The sequence below is a fragment of the Cyprinodon tularosa genome, unplaced genomic scaffold (genome assembly GCF_016077235.1).
Source record: "Cyprinodon tularosa strain WSP-4 unplaced genomic scaffold, ASM1607723v1 ctg380, whole genome shotgun sequence".
NCBI classification, from domain to species: Eukaryota; Metazoa; Chordata; class Actinopteri; order Cyprinodontiformes; family Cyprinodontidae; genus Cyprinodon; species Cyprinodon tularosa.
This window is the reverse complement of record NW_024039097.1, coordinates 355333-383327: the sequence shown is the minus strand read 5'-3', so window position 1 is coordinate 383327 and position 27995 is coordinate 355333. Positions and strand designations below refer to the sequence as shown.

The 27995-nt window shown below is 41.0% G+C and overlaps 1 protein-coding gene across 1 annotated transcript; it reads left to right on the top strand.

Annotated features, from left to right (window-relative positions):
* Positions 1-92: 92 nt before the first annotated feature.
* Positions 93-25297, top strand: cdca2 (cell division cycle associated 2). Its single transcript, XM_038297064.1, has 14 exons — positions 93-391; positions 708-837; positions 3176-3312; positions 5850-5997; positions 6364-6494; positions 12323-12455; positions 12807-13123; positions 13211-13262; positions 13343-13417; positions 13858-13988; positions 14617-14673; positions 14883-14975; positions 22081-22243; positions 22415-25297. Exons 1-14 carry the CDS (start codon positions 383-385, stop codon positions 23107-23109), a joined length of 2271 nt encoding a protein of 756 aa, XP_038152992.1. The 5' UTR covers positions 93-382; the 3' UTR covers positions 23110-25297.
* The last annotated feature ends 2698 nt before the right edge of the window (positions 25298-27995 follow it).

Here is a 27995-nt window from a genome sequence, read left to right as displayed (position 1 = left end):
GATTCAAACAAAGCCTATGATCACGTGGTAGATAACTCTTCATTTCTATTGGCTAGTTTGTATTTCTGACGAGTTCCAGTTCCGCTCAGGTCGTTAAACGAATGCAAAATAGTTCCTTAGAGTATTTTCGGATTTTTAAATATTATCAGTATTTTCGGCTAAGTCCGAGTTCAGAATTAAAATAATTTTTTTTAAGACTAAATATAACGTAATGACATGTTTTACAAGCTTTGTTAAAGAGCTTTATTTGATGCTCCGCGGAGGGATACACCAGCAGCGCCAAGCTGGAGTTTGGAGGGGGATTTGAATCTCTCCATGCCACAATCATTTTTTAAGAGAAACTATAGTTTTTTATTCGTATTTTACACATGTTTTAACCTCAATGGTCAAGGTAAGAGTTTTCATTGTCTGTGAGTTGTGTTCACCAGCTGCTATTGTCGTTAACCAACTAGTTTATATCGGGGGTCAAAACGGGTTTATTTCGCTTAAAGCGTTGCCATTTAGTTTTTTTATCAACTAGTTGAGAATCTGCCATAAACGGACGTCTTGCAGTGCCTTAAACCGTTTTAGTAGCTTGTTTTATTCTAATTTTATTTTATTTTTTTAGAAGTGTGTCTAAAGCTTTCCTAAAGAATGTATTATACTAAAACACTCCTCGTAGCTGCCATATTTATTAACCTGCTCCTTGTGGTGATTGGTCAACACAGATGGCTACAGACCAGGAAATCCCTGCAGTCCCAGTGGAGGAAGAAGCTCCATTAAACTTCTCTGAGCTCACACCTCACCAGTTTGGCATCTCTACTGAGAGTTTTATTCCAACCTCATCAAACAGGAAAGGTAAGCAGGCTCAACTAGACATTTATAAACACATTTCCATCACTAACTGGCTAAAACGTATATTGTGGAGATTTTTATTACATAAACTTTTGTTTTTGGGGGGAAAAGGCATAGTTTTGTGATGGAACAACTAAAAATAGCATATGCTGGTAAAGTTCAATGAAATGCATGGTTTTTAATCCGTTTTTGTTAATATGAATCTGAAAGGTTGGACTCCCTTTACTCTGAGCCTACAAAAAAAAGGACAAGCACAGGTTCTATATCAATATCCCAACCCTGGAAAGTCTGACCAAATAAATCGATTATAGCCTTAAAGTCGTAGGGAAATCATATTTAAATGTCAAATCATTCTGGCCTAAACATGTATATAAATGTACCTTATCAGACTATATTGTCCCAAAAAGTTATTTAAAAAAAATCAGTTAGTTATACGTCAGCTTGTACACCTAAATTAAGCCAATCATATATCATCAGTCATCTGTCAATCAGATTTCGGTCATAGCATCTTGATTCATATGTTGCAGATAATGTACGCAACGTCTGTGTCTTTGGTACGCGTAGAGCTAACAGATCTGGCAGCGATGCGAGGCAAGGGCTCAAACATGAAGGGCTGTAAACCTTCTACACCAAACCAAGCTTCTGCTGCCCTGGCGTCCTCTTCCACAACAACTTAGTCCCCACTTTCCTCCTCTAAATAAAAAATGTATGACAGAGGAGACTCATCCACGACCTCTGACACAAAACTCCTCCTCTTGTCCTCTTGCATGTTTCCGCTGTCCATAGCGTTCCTTGACAGTGTCGTTATTAAGAAACCTACTAGCACTAAGTAGCTAACTTGTAAGCAAGATGCTTCAAAGAAACCCGCCACAACCAAATTTGCTTGCGAACCCTTTGCCACAACAATCCCACCCTCTTGATAAACAACCAGTCATATTCACTTTATTCAGTCGTGTAAAGTCAAGCTCCGCTTGGGAGAATTCAAAAATACAGCTGCTTCCCTACGACTTTAATGCAAAAGAATGTGCGAGGAAGAAAACATTGTGTATAACCCTTAAAAAAAAACATCACTTTATTGAAACATGAAGGGGGCTGAATGATGCTATGGGGAGGCTTTTCCTCTACATAGAGAAGGAAGATAGAGTAAATACAGAGCAGTATTGAAAGGACGTCTGCTAGACTGCGAAGCAAAAGTTTCAGCATGACGATATTTACATAAAATCAAGGTGACAGTGGCATTAGACCAGGGGTAACCAATAAAAAATCAGCTGGGTCCGAAGACAGAAAATCAACAACCAGTAAAGGTCTGGAGACATTTTTAATAATAATCGGTTACTTTAAACAGAATTTAACACTAAAATAAAATTAGGTTTTTATGCAGCCATTTTATACATTTAATTTTTAAATAAAAAAAAAAAAAAAAAAAATTTCCCATCTTTAAAATCTAAAGTGGTTTTTAAAGTAAAGAGCAACAATCGTTCAGTTTGGTATATAGACAAATTCCTGATTCACATATTTTATAATAAACCTGAACTGACCGTTTTTTTTTTTTTTTTTTTTTAATGGCTTATAAAAAAGCTTTATGGCAAAATATTTATATATTATTTTTTCTTTTTAATATCTTTGGTATAATTACTGCTCTAAGTGGGTAGCTCTGTCAGCTTAAGGCTTGATTTAGTCTCTATACTAAATTTAACAATCGATTACTAAATTAGTTGATGATTATTTCAATAAATGATTAATCCGGATTAATCTGTTTATTTAAATAGAGCTTTGGGTCTGCTGTTAATTCTTTAAAGGAACTCAAAGAATATTATTCTGTACCATTGCACCATATAAAGACTGTTTTTGAATTACGAAAGCAAAGTGAAGCTAGGGGTTTATGGAGCCCATCTCTGTTAGAAAATCATGACTGTGACTGGCATATTAACAGCCCAGCTGACTGTTGTTTTATTTACATGCCATCAATGGATTGTTTGCACTTAGATGGGGACTAATGATAGTTAATATCATTAATCATAACCAGTTGGATAACCTCCAAACAAGGAAATGTAGGTGTTCATAAAATTGATATGCCAGTAATGAAATATTTCTGTTTGTTGTTGTGGAACAGTGATTCTGCTGTGTTCTTGATCACAGTATGGACCATTCATTTCTATAACCATTTTATTAGGTCCTCAGGAGATTGTCTCCAGTTATGAAAGACAATGATGTCCTTTTTAAACAAGCTTGGAGGAAAGATTCTTGAACTGATGCATAAAAGTTTGAGTTAAACAGTTTTTTTGTTGTTGTTGGGTCGGAGTGATTGAGATTATGATTGAATCTGCTCTCTCCTCTCCAGACAAGTCGCGCCTTGCTCAGATAAAAGCTCGGCGGAGATCCAGCGTGGGGGTCCGCGGCTCCCCGGAGACAAATTCCCTCATCCGTTTCAGGGCGCAACAGAGGATGAAGACCCCACCATCCTCACAATCCCTAGAGGTTGGTTAGATGTTTCGTGCGGTGTTAAACCTGACCCCCTGTGATCAATTTATTCCTATAATACCTTGTTCCCACTCATCTGTTCTGTGTGCCATCTTGGTAGGCAAGCAAAGATAACTGCATTTATCTAAACACAAAGTAAAAGTAAACTGATACTCTTGACCTGAGAACGATATTATACGTCCACAAAAATGTAGTTTGCATGCTTGATTGTATTCCTTGTGTCTCTTTACACTAAAAAGTTTGGATCACAGAAGTTTCACTGCGGTGCTTAGCTCTCCGAACTTGCCTTATCTTCACTGAGAAGTAGCAGGTCAGACAAATGCTGACCAAATGAAACAGCTGCATTCTGGGAAAACGTTGGTTTCAAATGAACCACAATATTATTGTTTATCGCAGTGATACCACCGACAATTTATCATTCAGCAGTTTTAATTCCGGCAGGCCTGTCATACAGTGACACAGTAACGTTATTACATTATTATGACGATGCACTGCTCATCGAGAAAGTACTTCTAGGATGGAGTTTTTATACTGAGATTTTAAATGTGACACATGAGCTGACCGAGATGTGCTGCTCAGTGTCTCAGCCATTCGAGAAGCAGAGGTGAGAGAAATCCAGAGACTTATTTTAAAGCTAGAAAACAAACTTATAGCTACTTTACGGGACATGAGAAATGCAGGAAAAGGTATGATCAACTATTAAGGCTGAAACATTCGTTTGGCTCAGAATGAGAGTAATTTCAGTAACGTTTACATACAATATCCTGTGAACAGGCGGCACACATCCAGTTAATCGGTGACGCTCTTTCACAAAAAAACAATACTTTTTTGTTTTTATTAGATTAGAAGTGAAATTAGAAGCAGCTTCTTAGCATTTCGAAGGCAGATCTTTGAGATCGATTTATTTTAAAGCCAGACTTTTTGGGATGAAGTGAAAACTGCGCTCTTCCAAACCATCTACATGGTTGGAACATCTCATATCCTACATGAGATAATGACTACAAGCTTTGGAATGAAATTAATAAATACTCCTCTGTAGTCACACCTACTCAGCTGTTTCTATAGTGATTCTGCCTACCAACATGGCGGTTAGCAACAGAGTGAATCCAGACCTGTAACCTCACATGGGAACGATGTATTGATCATTCGTTTATCTGTATAGAGAAAAGGTTCCGTCATTCATTGCAAAGGCCTGTTTGCACCTGATTCAGAGGAGCAATTTAGTGGCAAAGGAATGTAAATCTCAAGACTCATAATGTGATTTTAATGTTAGTTATTGTTACAAGATCAGAGTTAGGTTTCCTTTTTTAATTTAAAAACATGAATTAGCTTTGTTAATTACACTTTTGCAGGTTTTATCTTCATCTGTATTTATATTGTCTATAACTAGCACCTGCAGCTAACCAGCTAGCCTCATATACTTTTGAATATTCTATGGAGTGAGTTTTGCTCCATTATTGTTGCAAACAAAGAAAAAGTTTTGTAAATAAAAAATAAGTAAATAAAAAGCAGTCCAGGAACCAAAAATAACATGTTTTTTTTATTTTCTCAAAATGTTTATGTATTTTTCTTTTTCCATGTTTTCTTTTTTCAAATTTCTCCATATCTCAGAGTTTTACAAATTTCACATGTTTCATAAAGCCATTTTTCCAGATCCCATTCTCTTCACTTCTGTGGGGGAGGGAAGAGCAAAGATGCATTTCTATTGGTCTGGATGGACATTAGCAACACGTCTACTTTATTATTGGTGAGGTTTTGTATTGGGCTGGAAAATAAAGAAAATTTGGTCAGAAAAATGCAGTTTGAAAAGAACGCTCTTTGTATGCCTCAATCTGAAAAATGGAAATATAAAAAAATTAAACCCTAATTAGACAGCATTTAATCTCATTAACTTTTTATTATTAAGAAAGTTTAATTTCTAGATTACAAAATATTTCTTTGCTTACAGCAATAATGAAAGAAAATTCCCTCCATAAGATACTGCCATTGAGCAGCTAAACAGGAAGTGCTTTCTGTCACAGCGCCAAGGTTGCTTTATACTGGCCAATGAGAGACGAGAGGCGGGGTTGGACTGATGATGCTCCCTCACCTGCTCAGATGTGATAATGAATAAGGAGTAGTTTCATTTCTGTGCTGCAGGTTTGTAGCAAACATGAGTTCTGCTATGTGGTTGAGAGGAGAAGTAAATGATGCTGAAGAAGTGGTTAAAAAAGTTAAAATCAATATTTGGGACTTTTTTTCACGGTGAAAGCTCTGAGTCCTCTGATCTGCATGGGGTGAGTCACCCAATGAAGTGAGCAGTTTTTCTAATTATGCTTAACCTGTGTTACTCTAATGCTGCTATCTCTGAGGAAATGAAAATGTTCGAGCGGCTCTCTTTAGGCGCACCGTGAACCCCGGGGTTGTGTGTGGAACCGGCGTGTGATGGATGTGCTCTCCCTCACTAATACCACTTCGCTCATTTCAGAAGTTTATGAGCTGCCAAGCTCCATCTCTAAGTAGATGTGTTTAATTTTGCCATCTCAACCCCTCAGCTTGTCATGAGTAGCCCCTTCACTCTGAGGCAGAAGATGGCCTCCTTCCGCAGCCTGATGGATGTTAAGGAAAGCGACGCCTGTGATCCGTTGCCAGTGCAGAACAACGACACTGGAGGATGCATCTTCACGCAAGATTATCTGTCTGGTAAGGCAGCCGCATCGCTGCAGGATTAATAGTTTCATTTCTCCATGTAGATCTATGCCGGGAAGATTTCTCTCTCATGTCTGGAGGCACAGTTTAAAGGCTACAGATTAATATGCTGCGTAGTATAAGCCTCAGTTGGACATTTCCAGCCAGTCATTTCTGCTGCTGTTTGGTCAGCAGCTTAAATGAGCCTCTTTCTCAGTTAGTAGAAGCTAAACTGAGTCTATCTGCTTCAAATGTGTCTTTATTCCGGTTTTTTAACGTCTTCTCTTTAACTTATCTTTAATCATGTGTCTTCAGGTCCCATTTGTTTTTTTCATGTTTATGTAATTTTCTCCTATTTGTTTATTTTTTGATTTGGTGTAGGAAAAGAAAACAACCCACCAACTTCACCCGCACCCGGCAAAAAGAGGGGGCTGGGCCCCCTGAAAGGCTGCAGCGTGGAGATTAGAGAGGACGATATCTCTGTCTGTCACTCTGGCTTGAAGGATCAGGAGGTACGCATGCTTTTTGCATTTACAGGACTAAAGTTTGTTTACAACCTATAGGGATCATTTTTAAATTACAAACGTTGCAAAATAAGTAAAGGAAACATAATATTTAGCTGAGCATTTGCCAGAGCTGCTATCAGAAAATCAAAAAGCTTTGTTTAAAAGCTCTGCTTGACTTTTTTCTCACATTTTTTTAATGCCACTTGATATAATGTCATTTTGGGAAGTTTGTTTCCTATTAAAACCAAAATTAACACTAAAGACTGATTTATACTCAGAAGCCAGTTTGTCTGCTTGTGTGTTGCTCTGGTGCATAACTCTGCTGCACCTCTCCAAAATTGTCGGTGACCGTAGACAGGAGGCCTCTGATTGGTCATATCTACATCCGCTCTACACTATGTGCATTTCCTGTTTGGTACCTTACTGGCTTGTTTTGTTTGTATGACCGCCATTGTGGATCCCCGCTCTTTTTCGCCCTCATGTCTCTCCGTTGTCGTGCAAACTTGCCCTCACTTCCTCCCCTCCTCGGCCGTATCTACACCTACAACTAGTTCGTGTTTGTCCCTCTTGCATCATGGCGTGAAATAACATAGCACAGACCACTCTTCAAATTTGAGCATGAATCAAAAATATCTGCGACACGTACTGCAACACTCTGCTGCGGGAGTATAACCAGCCCTTAAGCACCTGATCTGCAGATTCCAACGCAGGTGCAGTTTTGTTTTTTGTTTTTTATCTTTTTGGTACACGCAATAAGTGGACGTGTTGTGGTCATAATAAAAAAGTTCAATTCAGTTTATTTATATAGCGCCAAATTCACAACACATGTCATCTCAAGGCACTTTACAGTTCAACCAGATCATACAGTCAAATTGATACAAAGTTTTCTGTCTAAGTAAAACCAGTTGATTGCATTGACTCATTGACTCAAATACAATCAAAAGTGAGAGTCAAAGCAGTCTAATTGGAGGTTATAATGATAATTATTGAAAAAAAATAAAGATACTAAATAATGAACAGTGCGCCTTACATGGGTAGTCCAAAGGACTCATATTAAAGTTATTAAATCGAGGTAGAACAAAAATCCCTGTTGTGACGAGTATGAGATGTTTTGTTTTCTCTGCTTTGTGCATTAAAATCCTGGTATTGAATTAATGCTGTCCCGAGGAGATATTGATATATATTCCTTTTATATCTCTGATGTGAGAAAACTCATAGAAGCAGTTAGACTTGCACTGGTCAGTCGACGTTGCTTGAAAATCGGCTGATAATTGGCCAAAAAATGAATATTGGAATATATCTGCTTTCTAATCTTTCTCTGTCTCCAATATTAGAAAATTATTTTCTTCTATCTGCTTTAGTTTACAGTTAATTAAACTCTTTGGTGAAGAAGAAATGGATCAATTTTTCTTATGCCTGATGTTTAATATTTTTCCCCATTTTGAGAAATGATGGCTGCTGTATTTGTTTGTATCAGGGCAGCCCTTTATGAAGCACCCCTTGTTTCATTCCAGGGTGTGTTTAAAACTTTGGGCTAAAATTAGTGATACGGGCATAAATGCTTCATTATGAGGTTTTATGGTACTTTTTATGGTTATGATCGAACCGATGGAAAGTAGCCTACTTAAAAATCTATTACCTTTTTTTTTTTTTTTTTTTTTTTTTTGCTGTAGCTGCAGCACCAAAAACGAACATAAAGGTTGTTAGAAAAAAAAAAACCTTACTGAGTAATTAACGTTTTGGTGAAATGCTAACCTGACTGTTCACAAAAACTGCATTTAATTACTAAAGATTTTTAGAGATATTTATGTTTGGTGATGTTTTCATTGAACAGATGTGTTTTTTAAGTTGCAACTTGTTTGTTTCTGAGGTTTATCAATATCTGTTGAGTTTAATCACTGTCACCATAAATCTAAATGCGTAAGAAAAGCAGCAGTGGAATTAGGGACCTGTTTGGGTTTTTTTACTCCCAAGATGATGTGTTTTTTTCCACCTTTGTTCTTCTTGCTGCTGTCTTCCTCCTTTTTTACAGCTTCCTTTCAGTCAGTCAACCTGCATGGACTTTTACCCTGTAGGGAACAAATCTGGTGGTGAAGGTCAAATCCTTAGATTGCTTCACTCTGCTGGGTGGGATTCAAAGTCGGACTGAGGGCCACATGCAGCCGTTTCCCAGCTCTAACCCAGTTGTAATTATCCTGGATGTCAAATCATCCAAAGTGTAGGAAGTTAATGGTAAAAAGATAAGTATAACTTAAAGCGAGACACTTCAGTAAACTCTGTGTTTGAAGGTCTCATCCCACAGGGTTAGGTATCAGAAAGGAGGAAAGCACTTATTAAACATGATTTAGCTTCAGCTACTCAGCAGGTGTCACTACAGAGACCTTTATAGTGCTACTTGACTGTAGAGCTGGGTTTAATAGAATATGATCAAGTGCTGTCTTTTTTAAAGTGCTCAAATGTGAAGTCCCACTGGGAACTAGAAAGAGAGCTCCATATTTAGAAGTAGTGGCCTGTCAGCTCAGTGGCTCTGAGTGGATTTTTCCTCTCCTGCCTTCTTGCTCCTGCTTTAATCTAAGATGAAAAGGTCTAAGTGTTGGGTTCATTTCTACGGCCACTTTGGAGCTGGATGTCTAGTTTGGGGCCACCGCTCCCACCAGCTCTATGAGGACTTGCTCTGTATTCAGGTTTCCAGGCTGTGGATATTTTGCCGATATGAGACTTTTCACAGCATGTCTGCCGTTCGACTGCAGGATCAAGGTCTGTTAGCTGTTGCTCTGCTTGTGAGGGTCAGGAAACCATGATTCCCAAATTTAGCCAAGATTAAAGGAATAGTACACCCAAAACATGATTAGCCTTCATTTTCTACTCACCCCCATGCTGAACAACACTCTGGAGTACTTTTTTGATATCTCAAATGCATCTGGAGATCTGGGAGGCTTCTTGCTGTCTGCTGACATTCAAATAATGGAGGTCTATGGTGCCCGAGGCAGAAAGGTCCATAAAAGTCCACAAAAAACGTGTCAATATTCCTCCATACTGCTCGTCCAATGTATTCCAAGTGTCCTGAGTGGGTAGCATCCAGAATTTACTTGAAACGAAGTCATTTAGAATGTTTTTAGAGCATAAACAGTAGTGTATAGGATTTCCTGAAAGCGCGCTCACGACGCTACGGAAGCCGGCAGACCAAACCAGCGCATTCAGCTCGGCAAAGAACTCATGCTCTTCCTCAACACTGAAGTCCTCAGATATTTTTCTTTCGTTGTTTCTTTCTTTGCACAGGTAAACAGCACATTTCTTCTTCTACGCTTGCATTATTGGAAGAGCAGACGCTGAATGCGCACTTTCATCTGGTTTGATCTGCCGGCTTCCGTAGCGTCGTGAGCGCGCTTTCAGGAAATCCTATACACTACTGTTTATGCTCTAAAAACATTCTAAATGACTTCGTTTCGAGTAAATTCTGGATGCTACCCACTCAGGACACTTGGATTACATTGGACGAGCAGTATGGAGGAATATTGACACGTTTTTTGTGGACTTTTATGGACCTTTCTGTCTCGGTCACCATAGACCTCCATTATTTGAATGTCAGCAGACAGCAAGAAGCCTCCCAGATCTCCAGATGCATTTGAGATATCAAAAAAGTACTCCAGGGTGTTGTTCAGCATGGGGGTGAGTAGAAAATGAAGGCTAATCATGTTTTGGGTGTACTATTCCTTTAAATATGCATCTCTAAGGATTCAGCAGATTCACTGAGGAAACTCTCAGGTTTTTAATAGGCAGGAATCCGCCAATCAGGTCAATCTGACCTGATGCCTTTCTGATCAGTTGTTTGGATTAATAAGTTACACATAAAGCTATATTTAATTTGATCAGTTTTTTGGGGATTTTTTTTATACTTTGTTTTTTTTTTTTTTAGAAAGAGCATTTAGAAAATGACCAAATACTAAGGTGAGCCACCATTAGCAGCCTTTGGAAGCCACAGAGAGGAACCAATGTTCCAAACTTCTTGTTAGAAGTAGATCATCTGAAGTAGGAGGAGAAATATTAGTAAAATTGGTCCATGTAATAAAGACCCCAAATATCCAAGACACTTTTTCTGCAGCAATCTTCCACTGAGGAGATATTTATAAGATGAACCTAAATTTAGGAAACAGTTGGTTGTAGTTTTGTTGCTTAAGCTAAAGTTGCTCTTACTTTGGACACTAAAACAGTTGAAATGCAGTGAAATACTAACCAGGCCTTTCCATAAATCATTTGAATCTTTGGAGGGATTATTGACCTTGACAAAAAAAAAAAATCTTTGCTTCAATCAAACCTGTCTGACATCATGAAGTAGGCAACATAATCCATAAAGCAAGGCTTCCCGCACTGATGTAAAGGAACTAAATAAACATGGCAGACAGTTTGTGGTTCTGAATCACTTGGAAACTCTTAACTTGGGTCAGTGGTAGATGGTGGACACTGGTTCTGTAAAATGACAGTTTGACTGTTTCAGAACCAATAATGCTGCCAATTGTAAAGGTCCACACAAATGTGATTATTTATCCCAATGAGCTCCTATTTCATTAGATACTCTGATATCACCACCTTATTTTTTACCACTGCTTTAACAACCAGAGGCGTTCATCTGCTCCAACAGCTAGAAAACTGGTATTAAATGCAGCTTTAATTAAAAAAATGTACAAAATAAGGAGACATTAAAGACCAATAGTGTTTATTTTAAAATAACAATAAAATGGGAGTACCGATATCGATACCGATGTTAAAGCTGGACAAAAATAAGTAGTCATTGAAAATAGCAGTTTTGTTATCCATTTCTGACACTTTGAAAAATAATATACTCAAATATATTTTCATTTGCTGATATCAAATTGATTTTTAAAAACGCGGTATCGATCTATTTTACTTTCAAAATCTCGTGAAATTTCATTGTTCTGTTACAAACTCGTGATATTTTACTAATTCTTGTGAGATTTTGTTAGTAAAATAGATCGATACCGCGTCAATATATCAACATATAAAAATATGACAAAATTTCGTGAATTTTCGGGGGATTTCGTAGCATAACGATGAAATATAGCAATATTTCATTAGTAAAATAGATTGATATGGTGTTTTTAAATGGCAATATATCAGCATATGAAGATATTGTGATATTTTAATGTATCAATATTTTTTCCCTCGTCTTTAGAAGTTTTTAAGTTTGTAAAAAATAAGTTTTTGAGGAAGAAGTAGTATTTTTATCTTTTTTTTATTTTTAGACTTTAGAAACTCAGAAGCTGATCAAATATCGGGTTAAATATCGGTGGGGTGGCCGATGTCCGATATTCAGTTTTAAGGCCGATACCGATAGGGGGCCGATTATATCGTGCATCCGTTATATATATATATATATATATATATATATATATATATATATATACATACACATATATATATATATAAATATATATATATATATATATATATATATATATATATATATATATATATATATATATATATATATATATATATATATAATCTCAAAAAATGTCCTTTTTCTCTCTTATATTTGTTTCATCAAAGGGTAAACTAAGCTTGAACACAATGTTTAGATTGGCTGTTGTTCCCTCCCAGCTCCTGTATCAGACATTATCCATAAATGATTAAAGGGTCACGTTTTAGTTTCTATCAAAAACTAAAATCACATAGATTTTTTTTCCGTCGCATCTTTGCCTGATATGAAAAAACATTTTATTTCAAAAAAGGTTCCAGTATGGCAGTGCATCTTTTGAGCGTTTCCTTTCAAATCCAACCCAGCTTCCCTCAGTTTCTCACTCATTCTCCTCTAGCAGGAGGCTCCCTGTAAACACCAAAGCCCTGACCGACCTCCCTCTGATGGCCCTTCAGCTGCTTCGCCGGCCCAGCAGTCACATCTCCCCCACATCCCATCTCTCCCTTCTGCGTTGGAGATGAAACCCACAGGTAAACAGCTGTGGGGGGGCTCGCCTTTGATCCTGGCTTAGTCCAGTCTTTGAGGTTTGTTGCTGTGCTGGACCATTTTTCTAGGTGTAGCCAAGTCTGCAGGGCTCCATTGTGACGTACTTATGTGCCTCTTAAACTGCATCTGAAGTGTTTGCTGATTTTCAAAACTGAAAAAATACTTTCTTTTGCATTTTCTTGTTTCCTACACAGTAATAGTAAGCATAAGATGGAAAATGTAGCTATTCTTCTGCTTTAATACAAACATGCTCATGCTTCATACTTCGTTTCCTCTTAATTTAATATCTACTGCAGCATGTTTGTGATTGAAGGTTTTTGCTCCTTGGTTCCCAGTGGATGGGGACAGAACGCCTGCAGGGAAGAAGAAGAAGCAGGTGCGCTTTGGGGTTCCTTTATCTCCTGAGTTCTTTGATAAGAACTTGCCCCCAAGCACTCCATTACAAAAGGGGGGCACTCCAGCTCGGGCCGCCACTCCCGGTGGGGGCTTGGAGCTGCGCTCTGTGCTGAAGACGCCTCAGAGGAGCGAATCAGAAACACAGCAGAATCAGCCGGAGCCTCTCTGCCCCGCTGGGTTTGGTGCCTCCCCAACATTCGCAATGCCTCACAGACGCAGACCGTCCAATGAGGGGGATGACTGGGAGGATGGAAAGGTAGACAACACAGAGTAATGATTTCTGAAGTGGAAATTTAATATTTACATTTAGGACTAAAAGCGCCTTTTAATTCTTTCCTCCTAGATTGTTTATCCGTCGATGGAGGAGATAGACTCTGCCGTGTTGAGTGATGCAGGTTGATTCAAACATTAATAATCATACGATAAGATATTATGAGTGTAATAAAATCCTAACTTGTTTCTATTCATTTTACAGAGTGTTATTTTGATGCTCAGCCTTTAAATCTAAACATGGCTTTCCATGAGGAATCTCTCTCTCAGACTCTGAACGGTAAACTGATCTCCACAATATTTACTATAACTATAACATCAGAGAGGAGCAGGATGGTTGGATGCTGTTTCTCTTTATTAGCTTAAAGGTGGATGCTTTAAACAACACTAGTTTTTATCATCATATCTCTATATCTTTAGGAGGCATGCATTCATTTATTTTAAGCTAAGTTTTAATTTAATTCTTCTAAAATGAATACATAAAGAGTCAGGGGAATGTTTTGATTTATTGCAGATAAAATACTGAAGAATTTTTCACCTCCATCTGTTCTACATATATTAGCAGTCTGATGTCCTTTGAGACATCTATGGTCCCCCTGTAATGGTCCGTGCAATTAGATTTATTATTAACTGTAGCTGAAGGCCAGTTATCTGGAGCTCGTTATTTCAGTGGATTGATTTCTCTTTTTTTGGGGGATGGGGTGGTTGTTACCTCAAAAGGCGACTCCGAACCAACAGGAACCCCTCAGATGGACGCCATGGAAGGGCGTGAATGTGTGGCAGAGGACAAACCGCCTGAGGGAGATGCTGGAAGTCAGACTCTGACCCAATCAAAGAGCAGAAGAAAAAAGGTCTGATTCTGTTCAAACTTGATTAAATCCTGAATCATTTTCCTGATAAAGTATTTATATTAAGCAGCCTGGGTGAACTAATTGTGCTTATTTGAATTTTAATTGTTTAATCCAGCAGGAGCTTCTAAGAAATCCTAATTTAAAAAGCCTCCTAATGTAGTTCAGTTTCTGCTGTAAAGCCTGTTCCATCCCACTGGTCCGTCATACGCAACAATCAATCAGCCACAGGTCAGAATCAGACATTTTCCTCTTTCAGCGATGATCAGAGATCAGCAGCTGAGAAAATAGAGAAAAATGTCACATCCTGTCTATTTAATGCACCATCATTGAAGCATGAGACTCATTTACACTTTGAGTGTGATAAAACGTGAAAGTTTTATAGATAAATACTTTGAGGTTGTTCTGGTGATTATTTCTGTTTTGTTGAAAATTAACCGGATATCAGTGTCTTCAAGAAAAGTGCTGATCAGACTTTTTAGGAAGGAGCAGCACATCTCTTATTAAAAGGTTTTCATTGATTTGCTTTCTGGAGAAAATAGAGCCTGTTGTGATTTATCCTTCTTTTCTGGTTAATCCTATTTTACAGCATATTTTGATTTGTCTAAATCTGTGAATTTGTCTCCTATAGAAAGAAGAGGATTCTGACAGTGAGCTTCGGTCGCGGCCCGACAGCAGAAAGAGAAAGGTCTGCTGTTAGGAGAAACGCTTTCTGCTTCGTCTCGCTTGTAGAAATGTCCAGTTGCCAGATGAGATCTACTTTTTAATAATTCAGGGTTCATAACCGCACTCCTTTTTAATCTGTTTAATTCCTCTAAATCTGAACCCAATCACACACTAAATGTGGAAGAGTGGCAGAAACACAGCCCATATGATGTATGTATGATGTATCCTCAGGCCAACTGTCTGTTCGCCGAGCAGCTAGAGGACAGCGAACCTGTGAAGAGGTCGGCACGATCTGCTGCCAAGGCGGCCTGCAGGAAGATGAAGGTGGGTCAGCCATGTCTGCTTGTTTCATTTTTCTTCACCAAGGGTTTTGCCAGTTACTGACTCCAACTGGAGTTTAAGAGAAATAGGAATGTCTGTATCTTATAACCACGTATTTCACTCACCTGACGGGATCCTTTGCTGCGCAGCTGTCGTGTTCCCAATGCTCTGTAATTTTTACAGTACAAGCTGTAAAGCTGCATTGTTTATAGGAGGGTGAAACTGCTGAACCAGAACTTATCTGCATCGATCTGTCAGAATGAGTCCTAACTAGGGATACAAATTATTAAATAATGAATTAATCTAAAGGTGGCTGAACTCATCCATCAAATAATGATTAGTTAGTTATTGGCATCAGATGTAGGAGTTTTGACCTCTATTCATAGGGTTGACGGTTCAGCTCCTGCTTTCAGTGTCGTCGTGTCCCTGGGCAAGATATTGTTTACTGATGGTGGTCAGAGCATCAGTTACCATTTAAGTGATAAGCAGCCATTTTCTCTCATCATAAGACCTTTCATTAACTTGATGTCTACATTTTTGAATTATATTTGAATAGTTTATTGTGGCAGCTGTATCAAAGCTGGCTCAATAAACGAAAACATGTTTTCTTACACTTTAATAAACAGAAACCTATTATTGGGTGACTGAGTAAAAAAAAAAAAAAAAACCCTTTTCACAAATTCCAAAAATTTTAAAAGACAATCCACTTGACTTTGTTTCAAAGTTTGAAGATGTTTCGCTTCTCATCCAGGAAGCTTTTTCAATTCAAAATGTCAGAAATGGCGTTGAATTTGCGGCTTTATAGAGTAGACCAAAAAAACAAAACCTTGTTTTGGCTTCATGAAATGCATTAAAAAAAACGAAGCCTAGCATGCTTAGGGCCAACAAGTGTTTTTCTATCATGCAGAAATGTTTTGCATGACGCCGTCCACTTTTCTATCATGGCCTCCTTCGGAGCATAGGAAGATTACGCTACTCCGCAATGCAGGACGGCTAAGTGGGCGCCATTCAGGGAGTTTATCCACTGGTTATATTTACAAACAACCGCGTAAAGTTCCTTCCATCTGCATTAATCAGTGTAAATTATTCTTTTCTGGACTCTGGATCGATTCTTGTTTCTGTGCTAGCATGCCTCCACTGCAGCATTACTTCTTTTGAAAAAACAAGGAGGCCACATTTAAAAAATGTAAATATAAAAAATTTAAATACTATTATATATTAATATATCATATTAAATATAAATATAGAAAAAAGGAAAAAGTGGGCCCCCAAGTGGACAACTATAAACATTAAAATAAATTCCTTAACTGGACGTCATCGGTTAATGGATTGGAACCAATTTGAATCTAATAAACCATTAATCCATAGTAACTCATGAGTCAATGATTGATTTACATCTCTACTCATTACCTTTCACTTTGCCTGGTGACTCCAGGCAGATCTTGGTGGATAAAGTTCCGTCTGTGGTAAGATCTAAAACCATTCTAAACCGTTTTGTTGCACAACCTGTAGATCTTAGTTACTGTGGTCCTTTATGAAATAGTTTTTATGCCCAGCAGCGTGCTTTGCATTTCCTAACCTGTTATTATGTCTCTGTAAACCCAACCAACAATTACTGTTCAAAAGACGCATCTTTTAATGCATATCATCAACAAAAACTAGAGATATGAAAGTGAAAATTACTGTACATTATTGAATAGAGCTTAAAACATCGGTGACATTTTCCAGCTAATTAGAATTTCTATATCTACTGCCTTTATAAATGCCAAACTCTACAGTCCGCCTTCTCTTTGCAGGAATGGAAGCGTTTTGTTTGGAGGTGGAATAACTTTGTCTATTCTTAAAGGAGTCATACTCTGGTGTTGTACTTATAAAACCAATCTGAAGTTATCTTTCATTTTAACGCGGTATAAAATAGAAGATAATTCTGACCCCTTTTCATACCCTTTTTTCTTTGTTCACAGTAGAATTTAGCTTCTGTTTATGATGTGGCTGTAGCATTAGCAACTTTATCAGTTTGCTTTGTTTACCATTGTTTCCTGGTCTTTTCCGCAAATAGAATAAATGTTACCCGAGCCTGATTGTTGGACAACTCCCCCATTTTAAAACCAGGAGTTATAACTGAAGCCAAATCACCACCCCTCATGTTTGAACATGATAGCTTTTTATTTTATTGTCTCCCAGCAAGTATTTCAGTTTATCTTCACATTCAAATGGATGAAAATCCTTACAGAGAAACTCCAAATTTAAAACATGAAAGTTTTCTTAAAGGACAACATATGAGAAGAGCTGTTGTCTCTGTTGAAGTCGCGTCCCTCAACTGGCCTGTGGCAGTGGAAGGCAAGGCAAGGCAAATTTATTTGTATAGCACAATTCAATACAAAGACAATGCAAAGTGCTTTACATGATTAAAATATAGGAAAGTAAAACACTATCAAAGCAAGTAGGAAAAAAAAAGAAAAACAAATGCAGACTCCAACAATGACGTCTTTACCAACTTCTGTCAACCCTGTTGACTTTATAGGTCCCGGACCTATTTATTTCAAACACAACGTTGTTTTTTCAAACCACAAGATCCCTGACCTTGACAATATGATACCCACAAGATCCCTCCCTGATCTTGACACTGTGGCAGTGAAACACTGTGGCAGTGGAACACTGGCAGTGGAACACTGTGGCAGTGGAACACTGTGGCAGTGGAACACTGTGGCAGTGGATCACTGTGGCAGTGGAACACTGTGGCAGTGGATCACTGGCAGTGGAACACTGTGGCAGTGGAACACTGGCAGTGGATCACTGTGGCAGTGAAACACTGTGGCAGTGGAACACTGTGGCAGTGGAACACTGGCAGTGGAACACTGTGGCAGTGGATCACTGTGACAGTGGATCACTGTGACAGTGGAACACTGGCAGTGGATCACTGTGGCAGTGAAACACTGTGGCAGTGGATCACTGTGGCAGTGGAACACTGTGGCAGTGGAACACTGTGGCAGTGGATCACTGTGGCAGTGGAACACTGTGGCAGTGGATCACTGTGGCAGTGGAACACTGGCAGTGGATCACTGTGGCAGTGGATCACTGTGGCAGTGGAACACTGTGGCAGTGGATCACTGTGGCAGTGGATCACTGTGGCAGTGGAACACTGTGGCAGTGGAACACTGTGGCAGTGGATCACTGGCAGTGGAACACTGTGGCAGTGGAACACTGTGGCAGTGGAACACTGTGGCAGTGGATCACTGTGGCAGTGGATCACTGTGGCAGTTGAACACTGTGGCAGTTGAACACTGTGGCAGTTGAACACTGTGGCAGTTGAACACTGTGGCAGTTGAACACTGTGGCAGTTGAACACTGTGGCAGTGGATCACTGTGGCAGTGGAACACTGTGGCAGTTGAACACTGTGGCAGTGGAACACTGGCAGTGGAACACTGTGGCAGTGGAACACTGGCAGTGGAACACTGTGGCAGTGGAACACTGTGGCAGTGGATCACTGTGGCAGTGGAACACTGTGGCAGTGGAACACTGTGGCAGTGGAACACTGTGGCAGTGGATCACTGTGGCAGTGGAACACTGTGGCAGTGGATCACTGTGGCAGTGGATCACTGTGGCAGTGGAACACTGTGGCAGTGTATCACTGGCAGTGGAACACTGTGGCAGTGGATCACTGTGGCAGTGGATCACTGTGGCAGTGGAACACTGTGGCAGTGGATCACTGTGGCAGTGGATCACTGTGGCAGTGGATCACTGTGGCAGTGGATCACTGTGGCAGTGGAACACTGTGGCAGTGGAACACTGTGGCAGTGGAACACTGTGGCAGTGGATCACTGTGGCAGTGGAACACTGGCAGTGGATCACTGTGGCAGTGGAACACTGGCAGTGGATCACTGTGGCAGTGGATCACTGTGGCAGTGGAACACTGTGGCAGTGGATCACTGTGGCAGTGGATCACTGTGGCAGTGGAACACTGTGGCAGTGGATCACTGGCAGTGGAACACTGTGGCAGTGGAACACTGTGGCAGTGGATCACTGTGGCACTGGAACACTGGCAGTGGAACACTGTGGCAGTGGATCACTGTGGCAGTGGATCACTGTGGCAGTGGAACACTGTGGCAGTGGAACACTGTGGCAGTGGATCACTGTGGCAGTTGAACACTGTGGCAGTGGATCACTGTGGCAGTGGATCACTGTGGCAGTGGATCACTGTGGCAGTGGAACACTGTGGCAGTGGAACACTGTGGCAGTGGATCACTGTGGCAGTGGATCACTGTGGCAGTTGAACACTGTGGCAGTTGAACACTGTGGCAGTGGATCACTGTGGCAGTGGAACACTGTGGCAGTTGAACACTGTGGCAGTGGAACACTGGCAGTGGAACACTGTGGCAGTGGAACACTGGCAGTGGAACACTGTGGCAGTGGAACACTGTGGCAGTGGATCACTGTGGCAGTGGAACACTGTGGCAGTGGAACACTGTGGCAGTGGATCACTGTGGCAGTGGAACACTGTGGCAGTGGATCACTGTGGCAGTGGAACACTGTGGCAGTGGATCACTGTGGCAGTGGATCACTGTGGCAGTGGAACACTGTGGCAGTGTATCACTGGCAGTGGAACACTGTGGCAGTGGATCACTGTGGCAGTGGATCACTGTGGCAGTGGAACACTGTGGCAGTGGATCACTGTGGCAGTGGATCACTGTGGCAGTGGATCACTGTGGCAGTGGATCACTGTGGCAGTGGATCACTGTGGCAGTGGATCACTGTGGCAGTGGATCACTGTGGCAGTGGAACACTGTGGCAGTGTATCACTGGCAGTGGAACACTGGCAGTGGATCACTGTGGCAGTTGAACACTGTGGCAGTGGAACACTGTGGCAGTGGATCACTGGCAGTGGATCACTGTGGCAGTGGAACACTGTGGCAGTGGATCACTGGCAGTGGATCACTGTGGCAGTGGAACACTGTGGCAGTGGATCACTGGCAGTGGATCACTGTGGCAGTGGAACACTGGCAGTGGATCACTGTGGCAGTGGAACACTGTGGCAGTGGAACACTGTGGCAGTTGAACACTGGCAGTGGATCACTGTGGCAGTTGAACACTGTGGCAGTGGATCACTGTGGCAGTTGAACACTGGCAGTGGATCACTGTGGCAGTGGAACACTGTGGCAGTGGAACACTGTGGCAGTTGAACACTGGCAGTGGATCACTGTGGCAGTTGAACACTGTGGCAGTGGATCACTGTGGCAGTTGAACACTGTGGCAGTGGAACACTGTGGCAGTGGAACACTGGCAGTGGAACACTGTGGCAGTGGAACACTGTGGCAGTGGAACACTGGCAGTGGATCACTGTGGCAGTGGATCACTGTGGCAGTGGAACACTGTGGCAGTGGAACACTGTGGCAGTGGAACACTGTGGCAGTGGAACACTGGCAGTGGAACACTGTGGCAGTGGAACACTGTGGCAGTGGAACACTGTGGCAGTGGAACACTGGCAGTGGAACACTGTGGCAGTGGAACACTGTGGCAGTGGAACACTGTGGCAGTGGATCACTGTGGCAGTGGAACACTGTGGCAGTGGAACACTGGCAGTGGAACACTGTGGCAGTGGAACACTGTGGCAGTGGATCACTGTGGCAGTGGAACACTGTGGCAGTGGAACACTGTGGCAGTGGAACACTGTGGCAGTGGAACACTGTGGCAGTGGAACACTGGCTTCCATTCCAGGTGAAATGATCATTTCTTTATACTTTCAGCTGAGTAGAAAATATACCTGCTATCAACTATGGGGCATAACTTTAGATAGAATATAAATTGATACATTTAGTGCCTCTTGCAGCCACTAAGAAGAATCGCTAAAATGTCCTTCAATACTTTCCTTCCTAATTAAAGTTTTTGTTGAGAAGCTTGCTCTAAATGTTTTATAAGTAATGACAGATGTAGGATGAACTTCTGCTCATTAAAGCGCTGCTGTGTGAAAATGACTCAAAGTTTAAACTTTGTTTAAACACTGAGTTGTTCTCAGCTGTTGTTTCCTGTGTTAGTATTTCTGTGTAGCTTTAGTGTTTCGTTCTTGCTTCTTTCTAACTTTGCTTTAGAAACCAACTAAGGATTTAATAAGGAGGTTAAACGCAGAACAAAGTGAGATATTAGTTTATCTATCAGCTTCTATCTTATAGCAGTGATACTGGATGTTATTTCTAGCGCATGTCAACAGGTGCTAACTTCCTTTTTACATCTAGATGAACAAATATGGGCTTTCATGTTGATGCTACTTTGATCTGACGTCACTGCCTTACAGACTCATTTCTTCATGCTTAAGCTAATGTGGTTCTAAAAGATAAAGTGGAAGCTAATCAAGGTCCTGCCCCGATTTGCTTCAGGTCTGTGCGAATGGAACATGGCAGTATAATTTCACTTTCTTCAGCTAAGTGTTTAATATCTTTGTAATTCTTTAAGGTGGTTTAAAAGTGATCAATGTTTATTTGGGACTCTTTAATGCATGACTTACAAACGCATCATTAAGGGGTTTCCATTCATCCATAGGCAGCAAAAATACATTTCGCCACGTCTGCAGTTAGAGGCTTGTAGATGTTGGCAAATTAACATTTCTCCATATTGAATTCATGGGACTTAAAACATGCAAAGTTTGGTCAATATTGGCGTTTTGTTTTCTATGGTGAACAGCATATGTTGCTGCTTCCTCCCTCTGCTACCCGTTCTTCATATTTATGTGTTTTAATTTCATAATAAATTTTCTTTCATCTCAGTGGGGAATGAAGAAGCAACATTTGCTTCACAAATTGGCCCAAGAAATATTCCTAAATGACTAAAACCATGTCACAGAAAGGAACAGAAAAGCAAAGTTTCATTTCAAAGTACAAAATATCTGAACTTTATTTCACTTTTTTTTTAAGGTGAGCTCTTTCAGGAGGCAAATCTAGGTTTCACACCATTTTTTTGAATGGCCAGTAGGTGGCAGTGTTTGTAGGTTCATTCTGGAGGCCACTGATTGAGCTCTGAACAAGAAAATGTATTAAAAGTAGAAGTGGACGTTTGATCCTTAATCTGAATAAGTCGATTCCACAATGACCTTTTTGTTCGAACATTTCTGTACAGGGGGCCTCCACAGCAGCCCGCAGCTGGAGTAAGGATGTAGATCGCTCTCTGTACGGCTCGCGTGCGTACGCCTCCAAGAACCCGGCGCTGAGCCCCATCACAGAGCGGCGGTCCTTCATCGGTCCGTCTCCATCCTCAGAGCAGACTCCTGATGGCTCCACAGGTAACATTTAAAGGCTGAACACGTCATTAGCTACTATTACTGAAGAGAAAGCAGGGAGAAATTCTCTTTTTGTCCTTAAAGTTACATTTATTTGCTGAAAAGTCAAAAGTTTTAAAGAGCAGTTTGAAAATCGGTGATACTAAAATCATTTTGTTTTTTCCATCTTATCAGGGTGTGATATCTTTGAGGTGGCAAGTGGTGCTCTTAACAGCGAGGATTTTGCAGAGGCTGTGGAGGTTTCCTCATATGATGATGTCAGACCTCCCTCCTGCAGTCCAGGGACGGACAGCAGGCGGCCAAGGTCAGCAGACAGGAGAGGACGGAAGAAAAAGGAGCAGATTGATGTCGGACTGTGCAGGGCTGACCCTGAAGAACCCTCTGAGATCCTCTGCACCGACTCAAACACATATAATGTAGGTATGCTCACTTTAGACGAAGAATCCATCCCAGAGTCAGAACAAAGACAAGGCAAACAGAGGAGAAGGAGCACAGTCCCTCTGGAACCAGAGCATAAAGAGGAAGGGACTGGAGAGATGGAGCAAGGAGACGCCCGGTCAAGCTCTGGCCAGCAGGGGGAGGTAGAGGGGCCCAATGTGGACCTCGCCCCTTGGCAAGCGGATTTTAATTTTGAGGATGTTTTTAAATCTGTCAACCCCAGAAGGGAGCGCTCGGTTCGCCGCAGTCTGAGGAACCGGGCGAACTCGGAGAACAGCAGCGTGGGCGGCGGGCTTGCCTGGGTCCCTCACACCTCCCCTGACTCTGTTAGAGAGACTCGTAGAAGAACCCGCCAAAGACGCCTCAGTGCCGCTCTGCTTCCCCCCGAGGAAACACGAGACTCCGCCTCCACTGAACTGAGCGAACAATGAAGAGAACTGATGATTCATTTTATTTCATTTCCACGTTGTTTCACTAAATTGAATCAATTCTCCTAAACAGAGAGATTTACTTTGCTTCAAATGAAAAACATTAACGATGTTGATCCTTGTGAGTTATTCCAGCTCAGTCCAGTTTCCCTCAAGTTTACCACTTCAGTCAATACGCTGAAAGCCCAATGATCTCTGCCGACCACCTCCTAATCAATATCCCCCACTCAGCTGGTAATCACAGTGCGCAACCCCCCCCCACTCTAAAGTCACTGGATCAAGCATCTTAAAATCGATCCCTCCTTCTGTGGATGGATGAAGATGGCTCATAAACGGCTCTTATTTTGCTTCTGGGTTTGTTCTGTTGACTGTTGATTTTTAAAGACTTTTTAGAATGAAATGTTGGTTTTCGTTCTCATCTTCTGGAGCCAAATGTGTTTTTAACAAGATAATTAGGATTCGTTTTAAATAGAAATAATCTTAAACGTTCCAAAAGCTCCTCTCTTCAGTTTGACCGTTTGTTTCAGTTCAAGTAAAGCTTTTTTTTTCTCTCTTAAGCCTCAGACCTCTTGCTCTTAAACTGAACAAACTGCTGAGTAAATTAGTGTTCGGATTTCCATTTTGAAACCAGCCAAATGATTTGAAAATGTATTGACCTGTGACCTCGCCGTCCACCGGTTATAGATTCAACTCGACTGCTCTCTGCTTCCCCAGTCCGTCTCTCCGAGAGGAACAGAGGAAGGAGAAACAAATTGAGTTTCAAATTCGGCTCGCATCGGAAAATTGGCTTCTGAGAATGATGCATGACTGTAATCTATCCATCACCGGGTAATTGACTACCTCCCTTTACATCAAGTCAGTCACTTGGCTGAAGGACGCCAGAGGTTTCTGGTTCCACTCTCTTCTTTACACCCACTAGAAGATGGATGGACGTAATCAGGAGCTTTTATATAGGGCTATGTGGCAACACTGCCATCTTGTGGAAACTTTGATGAGTTGCATGAAGGCGCTTCATCCGTCCATTTGAACAGTAAAATGAGGACTAAAAAAGTCACATTTGATTGTTGTTGAAAGTTAAATTGATTTAAAACTCATGCTGAATATTCTTCCTCATTTGACCTTTCAATTTTTCTTGATTTTTAATGTCTGAGTCATGACTGTTTCCCTCCTAACTGCACATTAAGCCTTTTTGAATTAAAAAGGCCTTTAGAAAAGCTTTACTAGTGTTTGGATGTAGAAGCAAAGTGCTGCACCGTCATACAAGTGGCTGTTTGGTGTGTTTATCTGAGAGCGCGGGAGAGAGCGTGGAATCCGCGTGAAGCCCCTCTCCCTGGCAGACCGGCATACTGAAGACGGCTTAACACAAGAACAATGGGGTCCTTTGACCAAAACGACGCCCCCAAGACATGTGGCCTCCTGTCACCTTGGCAACCCCCCATGGGATGAAGAGTGGGGTGACAGCTGGAGGGGAGGACTTACAAAAAAATGGAGTCTATTTCTTTCCCCTGAATCTCTCCTCTTTCTGCCTCCTCTCCCAGCCTTCCTGGCCCTCATGAATGTAGGTTACGTCTCACTTTACAACTTCATGGGGTTGACCTCGAGCGCTTGCCTCACCACCTGACCGGTTGAGGCAGAAAAATAAAAATAAAAGCCAACTATAAATCAGGCCTTTTATAGGCTCTGCTTGTCAGGAATAAGAGAGCTTTGACAAATTTGGGGCTGAGCCACTCTTAACAAACTGTCCGCTTGATTTTACGCCTCATATTAAACACGAGTTGGATGCTCCTCCAGATTTAGAGACTTTCAATCAGTTAATTAGTAACTGAACGGTATTAAGTTGTCCTGCTGCCTCAACCCTTTCTGTGCTTATTGCTGTGAGGCTCTATTATTGATGCTCAGAGGCGCGATCTTTGAGCTCAACACTGCTCTCCTATGGAGTGTAAGACAGCAGGAGGAGGGCAGCCAAACAAAGGCAGCCCAACAACAGGAGACTCTCCAGCTCCTCTCGTAGGTTTGCTGTCAGTGCTGGTACAGCTGCAACTGGTTTGAACCTGATTCAGACAACCGCAGCGCAGAACTCGGCCAGCAAAGAATATTATTACTTTTTCATGTGGTAGCTGTTTTTGAACATCACAACCAACACAGCTTCAACATCTTTGTTTCTAACAAATAAAACATGGAGAAGTGTTAACCTCTGAATTACCTCTGCTTCTCTTAAATCATGCCACTAGCATCCACCAGATGTGGGTAGAGGAACCCAAAAATTTACCCTTGTAAGAGCTGCACTATTTTAACACACTTTCACTAGTAAAAGAAAGTGGTCAGCCAAGAAAAGTAAAGAAGTGCTGGGTAAACTGGCTGCTCAAGTATTGAGGCAAGCTCATAGCATCTAATTTATTTAAAGTGATTTAAATTCAATTCAATTCAGTTTATTTATATAGCGCTAAATTCACAACACATGTCATCTCAAGGCACTTTACAGTTCAACCAGATCATACAGTCAAATTGATACAAAGTTTTCTATCTAAGGAAAACCAGTTGATTGCATTGACTCATTGACTCAAATACAATCCCCCACACTAAGCATGCTTGTAGCGACAGTGGAGAGGAAAAACTCCCTTTTAACAGGAAGAAACCTCCAGCAGAACCAGGCTCAGTGTGAGCGGCCATCTGCCGAGGCCGACTGGGGTTCAAGGAGACAGAAGCAGACATACAAAAAGCAGCTGTAAAAGGCGGCCCCCGTCCAGGAAACACACAGCCAGGCAGACAAGCTCCAAGGCAGCTCCCATGCCAGAGGACGAAGAGAGCACATCCACTCAGTCACGGTCAGAGAAACAGGACCACACTGGAAAACAGGCCGATCTCCAACATCTATTAACAAGGGTGTTGATAGAAGCAGCACAGCTGATGTTTTTTTTCCAGGATGACGTCACAGCCAAACAGGAACAGACGAGGCAAAGCTACTCTGAGGAAAAGCAGAGAGAGCAGAAGGTTAGAGATTGAACTAACAGATTCTGCAGAATAGGAGAACAGAGAGAGAATGAAGCAGAATGATGAAATGGGGGTCCCTATGTCCTCCAAAAGTCTAAGTCTTAAACACACATTTCCAATTTTTTTTTATTATAAAACTAATTTTTACAGTAACTGTTATGACGAGATGTATAACTTCCAGTGAAGATCCAGTGCTGTAAAGTCAATCCCACAATAGAGACATTAACTCTGGATTTAACCCATCCTCCTTGGGGAGCAGTGGGCTGTCACTGCAGCACCTAGGGAGCAATCAAGGGTAAAGGGTCTTGCTCAGAGTGGCAGTGGGTTTCGAACTCACAACCTCAGGATTCCTTTGCCCTAACCCAGGGGTCAAAGTTTTTCAGGCCAAGGACCCCCAAACTGATGGCGAGGTGGAGCGGGGACCCCCTAATTATATATATATTGTATGAAATTGTGTTTTATCAAACTGGTCCTAAAGACACTTGACAGATTATTGAAGTATTTCTGATTCCTGGTTAATGGGACAGGTGTTGTGAATGAAATGGTGCTCAGATTGAAAGAGCTCCTGTGTGCCACTAAATGTGTGCATTGATGACTGAAAGACATCTGCTAACCTGACTCCGCCAGATGGATTTGCTCCGCATAATGAATATAATATATAGATCACTAGTGTTATGAACTAAATTTACAGCTGGATATGTACCAAATATAGTATACAGGTGGATATTACTATAAAAAGGGTTTTAGAGTTATGTGAAATGCATTAGAAGATGTTCTTGCAGGGTCACCATGGAGCTTATCTTCTGTATTTGGAGGAGAGATCCATGCAGGTCACCAGTTTACCACAGACTAACAGAGACCTGAACCATCCAAGCACGCACACAATCACACCAAAGGGCTTTTTGGAGAATCCGATAAATCTATGCAATTTGAACAGTTTCTCAGGAAAAAACATTTCAACCTAGAAATCTGAACTTATTTAGGAGTGAGTGAGCGGACCCCCATAAACAAATCTCCAGTCGGCCATCTTTACCACATCAAACGTCCACCCAGACTGGAAGTTTATACACCTCTGTTTAAGAGAAACACCAGACACAGAGTTAAACCCTATTGCTCTCTGTTTTAAGACGTAGCAGCAAAATTCTTTTGAACCCGTTTTAAACAGAAGGTACAAACTAAGTGTTGTGAGGGAAAGGAACGTCAGAGAAGCATACCTCTGCTAATCACCACCACTGCCTGGACATGTCTGAACCAAGACAACAGAAGGAGCAGCACCTGTCTGAGCATTACCTCTCATGGAGAAATCCTTCACATCACCGCACAGATTTCTTCTCGCTGTGCTGCATGAGAATACTGATCTGTGAAAAATAAAATTAAAAACTGTTAAAGATTTATTCAATACACACAGGCTGATATGATTTCAGGTTCAGGCAAACCTCAGATTACCATGAAGAAACGTCTGAGAACATAATTGCATGCTGGCACAGAGGTGGATCTAAATGTTCTATAAAGAAAATCCTGCTTGTTTCAGTTTCACCGTCTAAACTAATCCCTCCTAAACTCCTCCCTTCCGTTATTGACACAAGCAGTACCTCCACATCCATGCTATACTTCTTTTTATTTGGTTGTATGACACATTTGTAACTTGGTTGTTTCTTTTCCATCGCATTTTTATGCTTAAAAAGCCAACTGATTGTAAAGCATAGAGAAAACAGGAGTGATTGGATGGAGAAGAAAAAGGCCCGAGTTTTACGCAGCAGTCAGTCAAAAATTGGAGACAGAGCAGAATCTTGTACATATTAGCCTAAAGTGATGTCACCCTATTGATGTTGTTTTTAAGACAAATGTTGTAGAGATGTGGGCTAGAAAATTCTGACAAAGTGTTTGGAGACTTTGTC

Bases quoted from the DNA above. Each gene is read 5' to 3' on its own strand.
- cdca2 (XM_038297064.1), top strand. The intron at 13,418-13,857 runs GTAAACTGATCT...TTACCTCAAAAG, and splicing joins TCTCTCTCAGACTCTGAACG to GCGACTCCGAACCAACAGGA. The intron at 14,674-14,882 runs GTCTGCTGTTAG...ATGTATCCTCAG, and splicing joins CCGACAGCAGAAAGAGAAAG to GCCAACTGTCTGTTCGCCGA.